Source organism: Temnothorax longispinosus, chromosome 10, assembly GCF_030848805.1.
Source record: "Temnothorax longispinosus isolate EJ_2023e chromosome 10, Tlon_JGU_v1, whole genome shotgun sequence".
Classification (NCBI taxonomy): domain Eukaryota; kingdom Metazoa; phylum Arthropoda; class Insecta; order Hymenoptera; family Formicidae; genus Temnothorax; species Temnothorax longispinosus.
In genome coordinates, this window is record NC_092367.1 from 8885802 (window position 1) to 8900121 (window position 14320).

The 14320-nt window shown below is 35.0% G+C and overlaps 3 protein-coding genes across 6 annotated transcripts in view; 2 read left to right on the forward strand and 1 right to left on the reverse strand.

Annotated features, from left to right (window-relative positions):
* The first annotated feature begins 38 nt into the window (after positions 1 to 38).
* Positions 39 to 14320, forward strand: part of LOC139821119 (uncharacterized) — a 57836-nt gene continuing 43554 nt past the window's right edge. The window contains exon 1 of one of the 2 annotated variants that reach the window (XM_071791896.1): positions 39 to 364. In XM_071791896.1, coding sequence (XP_071647997.1) covers positions 310 to 364 — 55 coding nt within the window. In that variant the 5' untranslated portion in view covers positions 39 to 309. Of the gene's footprint in view, positions 404 to 14320 lie in introns of both variants that reach the window. The other variant, XM_071791895.1, reaches the window with a different exon arrangement.
* Positions 1622 to 6220, reverse strand: LOC139821123 (gamma-soluble NSF attachment protein-like). Its single transcript, XM_071791907.1, has 8 exons — positions 5907 to 6220; positions 5569 to 5636; positions 5223 to 5307; positions 4663 to 4680; positions 4385 to 4592; positions 3057 to 3305; positions 2648 to 2899; positions 1622 to 2554 (listed from the first exon to the last, which is right to left on the reverse strand). Exons 1-8 carry the CDS (start codon positions 5954 to 5956, stop codon positions 2426 to 2428), a joined length of 1059 nt encoding a protein of 352 aa, XP_071648008.1. The 5' UTR covers positions 5957 to 6220; the 3' UTR covers positions 1622 to 2425.
* Chrac-14 (DNA polymerase epsilon subunit 3 Chrac-14) lies at positions 11359 to 12450 on the forward strand. 3 transcript variants are annotated; one of them, XM_071791909.1, is made up of 2 exons: positions 11359 to 11645; positions 11906 to 12450. In XM_071791909.1, exon 2 carries the CDS (start codon positions 11932 to 11934, stop codon positions 12322 to 12324), a length of 393 nt encoding a protein of 130 aa, XP_071648010.1. In that variant the 5' UTR covers positions 11359 to 11645; positions 11906 to 11931; the 3' UTR covers positions 12325 to 12450. The 3 variants fall into 3 exon arrangements, with proteins under 3 accessions (XP_071648010.1, XP_071648011.1, XP_071648009.1); XM_071791910.1 differs by having other exon boundaries at positions 11359 to 11640; positions 11932 to 12450; XM_071791908.1 differs by having other exon boundaries at positions 11361 to 11645; positions 11932 to 12450.

A 14320-nucleotide genomic window follows, 5' to 3' on the forward strand; every position in this document is an offset into this window, starting at 1 on the left:
AAGCGTCAAAGCCAAAGCAGCGCGAAGACGCCGAAATTTTGACGCTGTTTTCCTTTTCATGAATTTCAATTGACGCCGGCGTCAATTGTGGTCATGCGACCTTCTTGCCGCTGAAAATGAGCGTCGAGCGTCAGCCGTCAGCATGAAAAGGCACCTTTACAGTGTAGTTACCAGTATAGTTACAAGTTACAAGTCACGCGCGCCACTTTAGTTCGGTTTAAAATTCGTACGGAACCGAAACGGACGGAACGTATCGCGAATTCGAATTCGGTACTCGTAGTGCAGTGCGATTTGATTTATTGTGGGTTCATGAATTTCGCGAAGAATTCATCGTCGTCCCAACTGATCCAAGGCCAATTTCCGCGTAAGTCTGCCTGCCGTTGTGTAATTCGAGAGCTTCCCGGTGAGTATTGAGTATCCCTTAACTACGAATATGCCATTTTCACCTGTGCTTTCCGTATCTCTTCTTTCAGTTTTTCTCTCCTTCCTTCCATTTCCCACTCTGTTTAATTAATTATACTTTTCTCGTATTTAAAACAAAACGTAATGTGCCATAAGAAAAATGGACATGCGCGCAACTGACAAACATAACCTATTTGAGTCTTATTGTCATGTAACGAGGGATGACGTGATTGACGTGTAGCTCTGCTATCGCGAATGATAGTAACGGAAAGGTCCTGGGTCCTGGGTTCGACCCCGGCCCTGCCTTCATCTTACATTTTTCCTCGTTTCAGAGCTAATGTCCTCCGTTATGGGGTTGACGATTAAGAGGAAGGTTAAGGATTAAAGATCCGCAAGGATTAATAATCTGTTTAAGGGCCGGTTGTTCCACTTTCAGATAAACTATCTGGTAACTTATCTGATGGATAAATGTCTGGTAGAGCGTTGTTCCATTTCTCGGTAAAATTTAACTTCCTGATAAATGGCCACTATCGACAGATAAATTATACGGTACTTTGGGTACCGTGTAAGACTTATCTGACAGATAAATGCGTAGTGGGATTAGAAATCATACCCCGTCAGCGGAAGATGCGCAGCGCTGGTGTATCTGACGTTTCACGCATTTGTATATTAATATTTTGCAATAAAGAATTTGGATATTATCGAACGGACGGTATCGGACGGTATCGAAAATGGAACCAGGATTATGCGAAAATCAATTTCTTTATGGTGACGAAGATGATAACGAAGAATCTGATGAAGAAATATATATAGTGGTGCTTCGCAAGCAATATACAGTTCGTCCACGTCCAGATTTATTTAACGAATATGATAATATAGAATTTGTATAGGATTAATAACCGTGGAACAACGCTCACTAAATAGCTGGTAAACTACCCGGTAAGATTTATCCTATAGGTAGTAATCTGTCGAGTAAGCCGAGATTTATCGAAAGGTGGAACAACCGGCCCTGAGAGTTTAAAAGAAGAAAGAGTAAAAAGAATTTTAAAACTAGAGCATCTGTGTTGTATTGCACAGGAGAAGCAGAAAACACCTTAATTTTCCTCATCCGAAGGATGAGCTAAAAAAAGTCACGTAACGAGTCAACTTTCACAAAAACTGGCTTTTTGGAGAGGAATTTTTTTATCAGGGACAGTAGGTTACAAGTAAAACAGCAATGTTTTGGGATATATTTGTTTTTTTTTTCTTAAACTCTCGTAATCATAACAGTTCAGTATAACGATCTCGCTAGGATGGTGCTGTAAAATTAAATATTTGTTTTTGTTGAGGAATGTCTTGTCTTCCAATTAAAGTATATACAATGTTAGCTAATTAATTAAAAATATGGAAATCCTTGAGGCTTGCGGAAGGATATATACACACACGCATTCACCTATGTAAATGTAAAGATAAAAATAAAATGCAGACGTCTTTTATGTTTGCGACGTCACTATATACATGATGTCATCAACAAACTAAATTATCAAGATGTTCATTTCCTTTGTTTGTGATGATTGTGAAAAAGGTTTATTTCAGATGTAATTTGTAAAGTATAGATAATTATTTTTACGTACTGTCACAATCAAGGAAGATAATTAAATTTTTCTCTTTCAGCTGATAATACACTATATAAATGTATTTTCAACAAAAATATATTCTCTCCACGTGGCATTTTTAGGGTTTTTATATTAAATCTTGGAACTTTTGCAAGAATTCTATAAATAGAGAAAGTTAATAAGTGAATTAAACTGACTGATATATCAATATTAAATGGAAATTTAAAATAAAAATAAAAAACACATAGATTGTTATCCTTTTTTCACATTTCATTCTAATAATTCTGTGAGTCAAGAGTTAAGCTGAAAGCTAAATTCTTTTGAAGCGAATAATGTGCTTTCGACGAAACGCTCAATATACATGCAAGCGTTACACGGTTAAAAGTTTATAAGCAATATAGCAGGGTTTTTTTTACATGTAAAGATGATTAGCATAGGCCTTCCTCGTAGTCATCTTCTTCCCGCTTCTGTGTCGGTTTCGGCGGTGGTGCAATTTCCGACTTCTTCTCAACCATCTTTTCTGTTGATTGGCTAGTTTCACTGACTTCGTTCTTCGTCTATAAAATCAACAAACCGTCGTTATTGTATGCCCGACGAAATGTTAAAATATCTATAGTAAAATAGTGGATAATGATAAAACGTAAAGTTACGTGGTTAACTTCCGCTTCGACGGTAGCCTGTCCAGTGACCTTGGACGCATTGGGAGAAACATAGGATTCCGCGGCGTTGGCTCTTACACCAGCAGGCGGGATAGCGTATTCCTGTTGTGGTAAAGGTAAACCTCGTGCTAGCTTGGCGTATTCCACGTCCATGTGCTTGATAAAGGGACTATTAAGGGCCGCCCGAGCTGCATCCGCGTCCTCGTTATCATATGCCTGCAGCAGTATCTCCAACGTTTGCACCTGTAATAATCAATAAATCGCAATTATCTACGTAATTGGCAAGTTTTCGATTGCCAAACAACTTTTTGCTGAGTAATATTAAGAAAATTTTACTAATAATACTATTTACTAAAATTCCTTTTTGTTACACTTAAATTGATTATTTTTTCTCACGTACTTCGGGGGCCTCGCAGAAGTTACCCCATTCTTTGAAGGCCTTCTCGGCCGCAACTTGATCACCTCGCGCCAATTGCACCAATACCAATGCCACAGTGAGCCTTCCAAGTGACTGATAATATTTGATATCCTGATACATGCCAATTTCGCGACGTATTGCGTCCGCCGCCTCGTCATACATCTGGAGTTTCACCAACAGTCTTGCAGCTTTACTCATATATTCCGCCGCGTGTCGCGGACTGTCCTCGCCCTACGGACATATCTTCTTTCAGGACTTCTTTAACTATGGATTTGGATGTGAAATTATTTAATTTTTAACGTTTTCAAAATTCTTGAATTTCTTCAAATTTTATCATACGAACTTGGGCTGCGTTCGGGGAGCGCACTATCATCGCTATCGTTTATATTGCGTCATTCTATCCTTGTTTTACATCTAGTAAGTGATAAAGATTGACGCAATAACGCTAATAATAAGTTCCCTGAATGTAGGTACCCTTAAGGGTCCACATATCTCAGTAAGTCCAAAAAAAAGGTGATTTTTGTGAATTTTTTGTGGAGAAAGTAAACAAAATAAATCATTCAATATTTTTGGATTATATTTATGATACTTTTAAGTAGTTATAAAAATGTTTTCAGCCCATTTGGCGAAGCGGGATACTGGGCAACGGCGACCTGTGCGCGGAATAGGTTGCTCTATGGCGGAAGTCCTCCAGGTCGTAAAATGTGTCTGAAACATCGAATCAATCGATTTTCCTGTTCAGTACAAGTGTCCCTATAGAGTAGACTAAAAAAAATTATTTTGAATAAAAATTCATAAAATGGCGGCAGTTTAAAAAAAAAATTAATTTTCACTCTAAATTTTCGGTACTTTTTTGCTTATAAAAAATTAAATATTGCATATATCGATATGATTGTAGTCTACTCTATAGGGACACTTGTACTGAACAGGAAAATCGATTGATTCGATGTTTTAGACACATTTTACGACCTGGAGGACTTCCGCCATGGAGCAACCTATTCCGCGCACAGGTCGCCGTTGCCCAGTATCCTGCTTCGCCAAATGGGCTGAAAAAATTTTTATAACTACTTAAAAGTATCATAAATATAATCCAAAAATATTGAATGATTTATTTTGTTTACTTTCTCCACAAAAAATTCACAAAAATCACCTTTTTTTGGACCTACTGAGGTATATGGACCCTTAATCATACAAATATACATACGTATATATTTGTATGATTAAGTCTCAGACAACCTTCCTTTTCTCTCTTCAAATTAAATTTTTGTAATAATTTGTTTTGACTTATGACATAAAACGGCAGGGCCTACCATGATTATATCAGCCGCACGTTTAAACAGCTCCAGAGCTTGCTGTGGCTGTGTAGCTTCCAGCATCTTGGCTGCCTTGTCGAGAGCAGTTACGCCTGATTCAGGAGAGCCGTGCTGCTGGAAAAGGCTACAGGCACTGTGAGCTAGTTTTGATATCTCTGACAAATCACCCATTTCCTTGCAAATGACCAGAGCTTGCTCGATGCTCCTGAAAACATTACATTCTTATATTATCGCAATACGTGATAAAATCTAAATACTGTATATATGATACGTACTTTGCTGCATGGAACCATCTATCTTGCATTAAATTGTAGATTTAAGGGAAATATATGAGAATGTGTGAAATTTTACTTATAGAAACTTAAGGAAAAAATATAATTAGCACCAAAAAGTTAAATCGATTATTGATTTAAGTATGTTAAATTTACTGTTCCAATGAAAAACTGTGTTTCAAGACTAGCAAATAATCGGCATGCAGCATGAGTAGTGAAAAAAGTATATAAATTCACATAAAAAAATATTAAACTACAAAGATCTGGCTCAACCGAACATGGCATATTTCTATTTTACTTGTAAGAATCATTTATCAAAGTTTCATTATTAAAATAAAGTTTCATTATTAAAATATAATTAGGTTTACATAAAGAAAAATTTGTTTCGTGTCTTTTAAATATCTTTATGAAAATAGCTTGTCATTAAAATAATGATAAAACAAGATACACATAAATGAATTCTTTAGTGAACTTAACATATTATTAAAGATATATTTGCGCAACACCTGGAACCGAAAATCTGAAATTATCGTTTTTCATATCATTATTATATCAAAGGATACGCTTTGGTTTGCTTGTAACAGTCGGCTGCCTTTACTAAACAATCTTTACACTGCGCATATGACTTGGCTATTCGAAAGCATGTTGCTAAAGAAAAAATTAAGAAAGTTTAATTCTGTTAAGTCCTCGCAAAGTTTTTATGCAATTAATTTCTTAATTTATTATATGTTGAAAAATTTCAAGCAAATATAATTTCTAACTAAATTTTCATATCAGATTGTAAGTAGATACTACATTTAATATATTTGGATCAGCTAATTTCTTTAAACTTAACTGATGAAACATTTGGCTTCCTATTTATATACTTTGTTCAATTATTTTATTATCATAGTCTTATATTTTTCTTACCTGCGTGTGAGTACTCGTCAGCCGCTACCTCGTAATCGGGCCGCCACTTCAAGAAAGTAAGTTTCAAGCTAGAAGAGACAAAGATTTATTCGACACTGTAGCTAGCCCATAAATAATATACGATTTTGGAAAACTTACAAAGCTACAAGTTTGAAGAAGAAATTGTTAAAATTAGTTCGTGCGCATGAGCTCGTTTCGTTGGCTCTAATTCTAATGCTAGAATTTATATACCGCGTGACAAAACAAAATTTAACAAGAGGAACATCTTGACTATCCAAAAACATCTGAGCGATCCGGCAATGTCAAAAAGAGTCTGGGAGGACGAGAAGAGTGCTTACGCTTTTTCAGCCTGACGTATGTGTTCGTTCGCCTCCTCGATTTTTGACATTTTTCTCCGAATGATGTCTTCGTTCGAGCACGACGACGACGAAGTTATGTCAGTCTGATGCCCGAAATTGCGTCGTCAGTCCTGAAAGCTACTCGCCTCTCGTCAAGGCACTGCGCCCGCATACAAACGCCGAGACTGGCCGAGACTAATCTTTACGCCGTGGCCTCGCCGTTCATCAAGCCGAGTGTTCTTGAGATCGCACGAATAATTATGTCGATTATCGATGAGCGCGACTTAACCTAGTCCTAGCCTAACCTAACCTAACCTAACCTAGAGAGCCCACTGAAATAATAATGGGTCTGTTTATTTAGTTGCACTGACTGACGGGCGCTGAACTGGTGCAATAAGTTAGAGTGAGACAATATATGTATAATATTTCACTCTAATGCTAGGGGTGCGTTCGGTTTGGACGCTCACGCGCTGTAAGCGCTCACGCTTATGAGCGCTGTTTTCAATCGTTCGATTTGGTATCTGAGCGCTTATACAATAGTAAGAAATGTCGTTCGTTTTGGCAATGTAAGCGACTATGAGCACGTCAAAATGGCAGACGATAGGTTATTGTGTGTTATATTTGCACAAATAATAACATTATTAGAATTATTATTCGATGAGGAAGAATATTTAATTTTTAAAATAAATCTTTTTTTTTTTTTAGAATAAACCGAGCACCTATTAATTTTATTCTACAAATTTTAAAACCTAAAATTACTAAGATCAAAATTAGGACGTAAAACAATATCACCTAAAAAACAATTATTTATCGTTATATGAAAAATGGTCACCCCGGATTCACATCGGTATGTTATTAATATTATTATTACACATTGTTGTTTCAATTTTTAAATCAAATAAAGAGAAGTGAAAGAGGCAATACCACGCGCGGTAATTAATGCGCAATTAAAATAAGTCAATAATAAAATAGATATATTAGTTAATACAAATTCGGACGTTTCGACACTTTTTGTGTCATCTTCAGCGTAAAAATGAAAATAATACATGAAAATTTCAGTCGATAAATTAAAACGATAAATTACAGTCAATCACGATAAAATGAGTCAATCAGTAGAAAAGCGCAGTCAAATCAATAAAATAAAATTCATACGAATGTTTGGTAGTCTGTCAGGATATGCCGATATGCAAATGCTCCGAATCGATCGCATCTTCGACGTTTACTCTCAGGTTGGAAGACCAGTTAGAAAAGAGAGATTTGATTGTCCTTTCTAAACCGTGAATCGGAGTCGCAATATGTTAAAAAACGCAATGTATCAGTATTAAAGTATCAGTTCTCTTATTATCAGTATTAAAATTACAATCACAAATTCTTACTTAACGGAGCGTTACAGACCAGTAAGTCGCAGTGTTAAAATGTACCTGTCGCTTTGACATATCGTGAGTGAGTGAAGCATTGGTAGAAATCGGAAGGTTAACATAATAAAAGCGGTGTATACATAAGTTAATGGTGGGGATAAAAATTCACAACGAATAACTCTAAATTTTTTAAACAGAACAATTTAAGAACATAACAAGGGATTTAAAAGTGAGATTATCGTATAATAGCTTAAACAAAATGCGAACCTTCATAAAAGCTCATAAGGATAGTTTCCCACGTTCTAAACAATGTAACGTAGTATACAAAATTAACTGTAATGATTGCGACGCATCTTATGTAGGCCAAACAAGCAGACAATTACAAACAAGAATTAAGGAACACCAGAACCATATATAAATTAGAATACCTACATCTAATCATTCTGTTATAACAGATCATAGATTAGCATTGAATCATAATTTCGATTGGGATAATGTGGAAATTCTAGATAATGAATCGTATTTTTATAAACGCTTAATTTCCGAGATGCTGTGCATAAAGAGATAGAAATGGATTGAATTTGCAGACGGACACGGAAGGTTTACCGGATACTTATTTGAACGTTATTGATGGGTTATCAAAAATTTAGAGTTATTCGTTGTGAATTTTTATCCCCACAATTAAACTCGAATGTATACACCGCTTTTATTATGTTAACCTTCCGATTTTTACCAACGCTTATTCACTCACTCACGACATGTCAGAGCGACAAATACATTTTAACACTGCGACTTACTGGTCTGTAATGGTCCGTAAGCAAGAATTCGTGATTGTAATTTTAATACTGATACATTGCGTTTTTTAACATATTGCGACTCCGATTCACGGTTTAGAAAGGACAATCGAATCTCTCCTTTCTACCTGGTCTGGTCTTCCAACCTGGGAGTAAACGTCGAAGGTGCGATCGATTCGGAGCATTTGCATATCCTGACAGACTACCGAACATTCGTATGAATTTTATTTTATTGATTTGACTGCGCTTTTCTACTGATTGACTCATTTTATCGTGATTGACTGTAATTTATCGTTTGAAATTTTCATGTATTATTTTCATTTTTACGCTGAAGATGACGCAAAAAAAGTGTTGAAACGTCCGAATTTGTATTAACTAATATATTTTATTATTGACTTATTTTGATTGACCGCGCGTGGCTCTGATTGCCTCTCTTACTTCCCTTTATTTAATTTATTCAGGAGAGCCTATATTTCGTTTATTCAATTTTTAATTTGTGAGAAATTTAATGTAGAAAAAGCCATTGCGTTAAATGCTGGAAATTGGAATTTTGTTACAATTTTTCCGTCTATAATTTGATTCGACGACATTGTTGATTTGTTGATATGCAATCCGCTAACAATGCGTTCCGAAATGAACGTAAGCGCTTACGCTTGATCACGCTCACACTGCCCTACCTTGCAGAAATAAGCGTTTGTCAGCAGAAGTTATGACGTCACGATGACGTCATTAGTCGATCCGTAAGCGCTTACAACTCCAAAGCGAACGACGTGAGTAAGGGTGCCATTACATGGAGCGCGGAAACGCGGAAACGCGGAAGCGCGGAAGCGCGGAACAGAATAGTAACTGGATTCCGCGTTTCCGCGAGTTGAGTCCCGCACGTTTGAACGGAAAAGCGGAATCCGCTATTATCGTGTATGTACATATGTACCCTGGCTTGCATAAGATACTTCATAATAACCATCAACATGATGTTTGGATCTATATAATATTATACTGCCACTTTTATAAAATAATAAAGTAATCGAAGTATGTAAAAGCTTTCCTTTTCAATGTGATTAGACAGCTCCGAAATTTGATGGAGTATACTGTATCCGCGTTGACAACGGATTTTGACGCGTTCGTTCCGCGAGCTTGTTTCTTCTTATATTACATGGAGCACAATTTGCGCGGAAAAGCGGAACAGTATAGTGACAAATAGACATTTCTTAAATATTTATTTCTTAAAATTGTGTTCACTTAATTCATTGCAATTTTTATTAATATGCTTATTTTTTCAGCTTATCTATTAAATACAAGCATTTTAATCAATAAATACCGTTAAAAATTAATATTTTATAATTCTCCGTTCCGCTTTTCCGCTCAAAATGTGCTCCATGTAATACAAGGCATTCAAAACAGACAGAACGGATCGACGGAAATCTAGTAAATTTTGTCTTCCGCGTTTCCGCGTTTTCGCGCTCCATGTAATGGCACCCTACGCTCATAAGCGCTTAAGGGTCGACAGGAGTAACACTACCGACCTCTGTCGGGTTGCTTAGCTGCGAGTCCGTATTTTATTTATTATAAATTTTTTAAGAGCCAAAATGGAAAATCCGGCTCTGTACCAGCTTGCGGCTGATCTCATTGATTAAAACGAGCATAAGTTTAATGAGATTCGTTAATTAATTTGGCTAAAATTTGGGATAACCTTTTCTAAGCAGCTTTTTCAGGCTTGCTTAGAGCTGCAAAGCTGCTTAGGAACAGTTGTCCCAAATTTTAGCCAAATTAATTAACGAATCTCATTAAACTTATGCTCGTTTTAATCAGTAAGATCAGCCGCAAGCTGGTACAGAGCCGGATTTTCCATTTTGGCTCTTAAAAAATTTATAATAAATAATATACGGACTCGCAGCTAAGCAACCCGACAGAGGTCGGTAGTGTTACTCCTGTCGACCCTTAAGGGGATGCTAAAGTGACTCAATTACCGACAATTACAGTCAAAGGTCTAATTTTGAAACGGCTTTATAGATCGCAAAATCCTTTTACAGGAGTAAAGTATAGGTACTAATGAAGGGTGGGAATGTAAAATAATTAGTAATAATTGAAAAAAATTAAAAATGCTGTTACCTTATTTTCTAATATAAACAGTTGTATAAGTAATATGTACGAAATAAAATGTTCCCACCCTTCAGAAGACGTGCACAAACAATAACGTAAATTTGATTGACGATTTGAAATTGAGATTGAGAGCCTGGAATAAAAATGAGAGCTTCGAAGAAATTATAACCTATAACCATGTCTATCCTTGTCTATCATCATTGTCTATACAAGGACAGATATAGGATTCGGTCGGTAATACAAACGTCTAGGATCCCCTTAAGGTGCTTTTTCATGGGCGTCAGTTGACGCCGATATTCTGACGCGCAATGAAGAAGCGTCAATGTGTCAATTGACCATGCGTCAATTTTTGGAACTCGCGTCGAGAAATTGATACACATAACCTGCAGTGTTATTATTTATTGCAGTAGTTTTCGAAAAAATGTGTTCGCCGTCAATGAAATATTATGAGTGGATGGTAGAATGTGCAAATGTTATAAATTCAAGAAATTCAGAAATTCAAAAAAGACGTATAGCAGCAGCATTTGCCGTGATAGCTGCAATTGAAGAAAATAAAAGGAGGAAATATAAAAAAAAGAAATACTGGGTTGCAGAGATTTTTGAGAATTGTGCAGTGCATGGATTTTACCACGCGATATTTCCTATTTTGCGTTTAGAAAGTTCGCGATTTTTAACGAACCGACATGACACTTTGACGCTAGAAGTTGGAAAATCTGAACTTCTTCAGCGTCGACGCAGAAACAACATGACGTCACAAAATCGTCTTGACGCGCGTCAACTGACGCCCATGAAATCGCACCTCTAAAGCCGTGATCCTAGCCGGTTTTTTCAGTTTTTTTCTTAGCACTAATCTTTTAATTGGATTTATAGAAATGCAAAATTCTTGTCTAGAATTAAAGTGCGCATCAAAATCTAGGTCATGGTGGTCGAATTTATATCGAAAACGAAAAAAAATTAATATTTTTTGTTATATGTGACGACCACCACATATAAATTCGACCACCATGACCTAGATTTTGATGCGTACTTTAATTCTAGACAAGAATTTTGCATTTCTATAAAGCCAATTAAAAGATTAGTGCTAAGAAAAAAACTGAAAAAAAACCGGCTAGGATCACGGCTTTAGGATCACCTTAGCTGTGAGCGTCCAAACCGAACGCACCCTATGAATACCGACCCTAGTCAAAGGTTTATGCCATCTTAGTTCCCATGGGCCGCGTCGTGGTTTTTGTTTGAATTTCGAACGTTCAGTTGCATTCGGTTATCGGTAAAAATGTAATTATTCTGATTTACCGATACATTCGTGAATTTTCGGATGTTTGCTACGAGATTTCAATTCACTATTGATTCCTATCACGTTTAAAAACGACGAGGAAGTTTATTTCTTGTGCAGACTGTTAATTGTCACAAACTTGCTGGCGGGAAAGACCTAACCTCACCGCGTTGTCGATTTTGATAGATAAGCTCCAACACATTTTCAGAGTAAGGTAATAACAATTTCCCTTATTATTTTTGTTATCTCTTCCTTATATTTTTTGTGCGTTATTGTGTAACTTGTGCGCTGCAACGAACTACTTGCTAAAGATAATTTTAATAAGTCTTACATTATTTATGAAAGTTATGTATACATTATAAGTGCTATCATACACATTAATTATATTTTAGTAATCTTTATAATGAGTTTGAGCATTACGTTATAATATAAGAATCGTAGAATTACAATATCTTATATTGTTCCATTTATAAGAATTGAAAAAAACAAACGCTAATTAGATGGCTGAGCGATTAGAAGATCTGAACCTGCCCAATGCAGTTGTGACCAGAATCATCAAGGAAGCTCTACCGGATGGGGTAACAGTTGGAAAAGACGCCAGAACTGCAGTAGCAAAGGCTGCGTCCATCTTCATACTCTATCTTACGTCGTCTGCCAATATAGTAGCTAAGAAAGGCAACCGTAAAACGATCAGTGGACCAGACGTGATACAAGCAATGATAGACATCGAGTTTGATCAGTTTGTCGATCCACTACAAGAATCTCTAGAAAACTTTAAAAAGATTCAGAAGGAAAAGAAGGATGCGACGTCGAAGAAAAAGCAACAGAAGAAAGATGATGATGATGTAAATGGCGAAGATGAGGAAGCAGGAAGAGAAATTGTAGTTTTCTAAGAAGTGAACTTGTCTTATATTGTTCTTAAGTCAATATAATAGTTTATCTATAATAATAATGATTTAAGATTTTAGTTTATAATAAAAATGCTCAAGTGGGAATAATAAAAAAATATGCACTTTGAAGCCAGTAAATAAAAGATTAATATTTATTTTAATTACATTTCTGTAATAATAATAGATTACATATAGAATGATATTGTTTTTAATCATATTCATTATTTCTTAATAATTTTAAAATATTTATAGCACTATAAACGATGTGGTATATGTTTCTCATGCAAAACAGAGAATTCGATTATTTATTTAAAAATTGGACAGAAGAAAAATTGCATAAATCCATAAATAAAAGTTTTATTATGTTATTTAATAAGAATCTTTTTCACTATCAAATGACAACGCTAATGTTTAGATAAGAAAGTAAAATTCAAGTTGTATTGATTCGCATAGAAACGATTGTATATCAAAATTTCATTGTAAAAATTATTTTTCTATAAAAACTTGCTGATGTTTTCACGTTTAATTATTTATCAACAAATTTTATGTTTCTCTATTTCTTTCTCCCACTATCTTTTTCTCTCAGATGTGCTTGTATATTCTCGTATATTCTGTAATTTATAAAGATAGGTATGTCCGCGATTGATTTAGTTATAATATTTATATTTTATATAATGTGTAGGTATTAAGGATATAAAATATACCCAGTTTTTTCAAGTTTCTTTGAACATTTCACACCTTTTTTAATTTCACTTTGGTGGTATCTTCAATTAATACTGAATGAAATCTATCTAAAGTCAATTGCCTATCACATTTGATATATATTATAATAAAGTTTATATATATTTTATACTGTGCGTAATAAAAGTTCCGGAACGATCAATTATCTCAGAAAATATTGATTTATTGGAAAAATAAAATATTTTAGATAAAAATTGGACTCAAAGAGAGTCAATAGACGATCTAATTAGATTTTGGGTCTAGGGCCCGTGTTGGGCCCAGTAGAGCTCAAGTTTAATTTTTTAAATGGAAACCTTTATTTTTTATTATATCATCCTTTTCTCCTTGAATTAATTTGAACAACTTTTGTTTGAAACATTTTTTTATTTGCTTAATACTTTTTGAAATATTCAAGGAAAGCTTGGTAACTTTGACAATATTTGTACTATTGTACTATAGTACCTATTGCAACAGAATATTCTTGAGATCAAATCAAGTCAAAAAATCCTGTATCATTTTTCTCTCCGGCAAATAATTATCGAGATATCATGAGCTAAATATTGTAAAAGTTACAAAGTTTTCCTTGACTCTCAAAAAGTATTAGGCAAATAAAAAAATGCTTCAAACAAAAGTTGTTCAAATTAATTCAAGGAGAAAAGGATGATACAATAAAAAATAAAGGTTTTTATTTAAAAAATTAATTTAACTTGGACTCTACTGGGCCCAACACAGCCCACAAATCCAAAATTTAATAAGATCGTCTATTGGCCCTCTTTGAACCCTCTAATTTTTATCTGAAACATTTTTCTCATAAACTAACTACTTTCTGAGATAATTGACAGTCCCGCAATTTTTGTACGCACGGTATATGTAATCGTATGCAATAAAAATAATTTTAACTTAATTTTAAACTTGCGACACAACATAATGATGAAGCATTATAGAAATTCATAATAGATATATTCCTTATGGTTCCTAGTCACCGCGGTCATATTGAATTCTTGCTATCGAGGCGAGAAATGATTTTTATCGTGTGTGCCATTCTCAAATAAAAAGACATTTCCAGCAGTGAAGACCAGTAACTGGCTATTATAATCGTCATGACAATACGACCATTTTTTGGTCCAATTATCCTCAAGACGTTCTTAACCATGGATTTGGACCTTCTAAATTGATGTAATTTTGATACTTATATATAAGCATCTCATTTAAATAATTTAATTTATTGCGAAAAATATGACCTCAGCCAGGGTTCGAATCTGGAACCTCCCTCATTCTA

Coding starts and splice junctions, on each gene's coding strand:
- Chrac-14 (XM_071791909.1), top strand. CDS start 11,932: ATGGCTGAGCGATTAGAAGATCTGAACCTGCCCAATGCAGTTGTGACC.
- LOC139821123 (XM_071791907.1), bottom strand. CDS start 5,956: ATGTCAAAAATCGAGGAGGCGAACGAACACATACGTCAGGCTGAAAAA. Junction 5,637..5,906: donor ATACGTCAGGCTGAAAAAGC/GTAAGCACTCTT, acceptor TGTCTCTTCTAG/CTTGAAACTTACTTTCTTGA. Junction 5,308..5,568: donor TGACGAGTACTCACACGCAG/GTAAGAAAAATA, acceptor TTTTTTCTTTAG/CAACATGCTTTCGAATAGCC.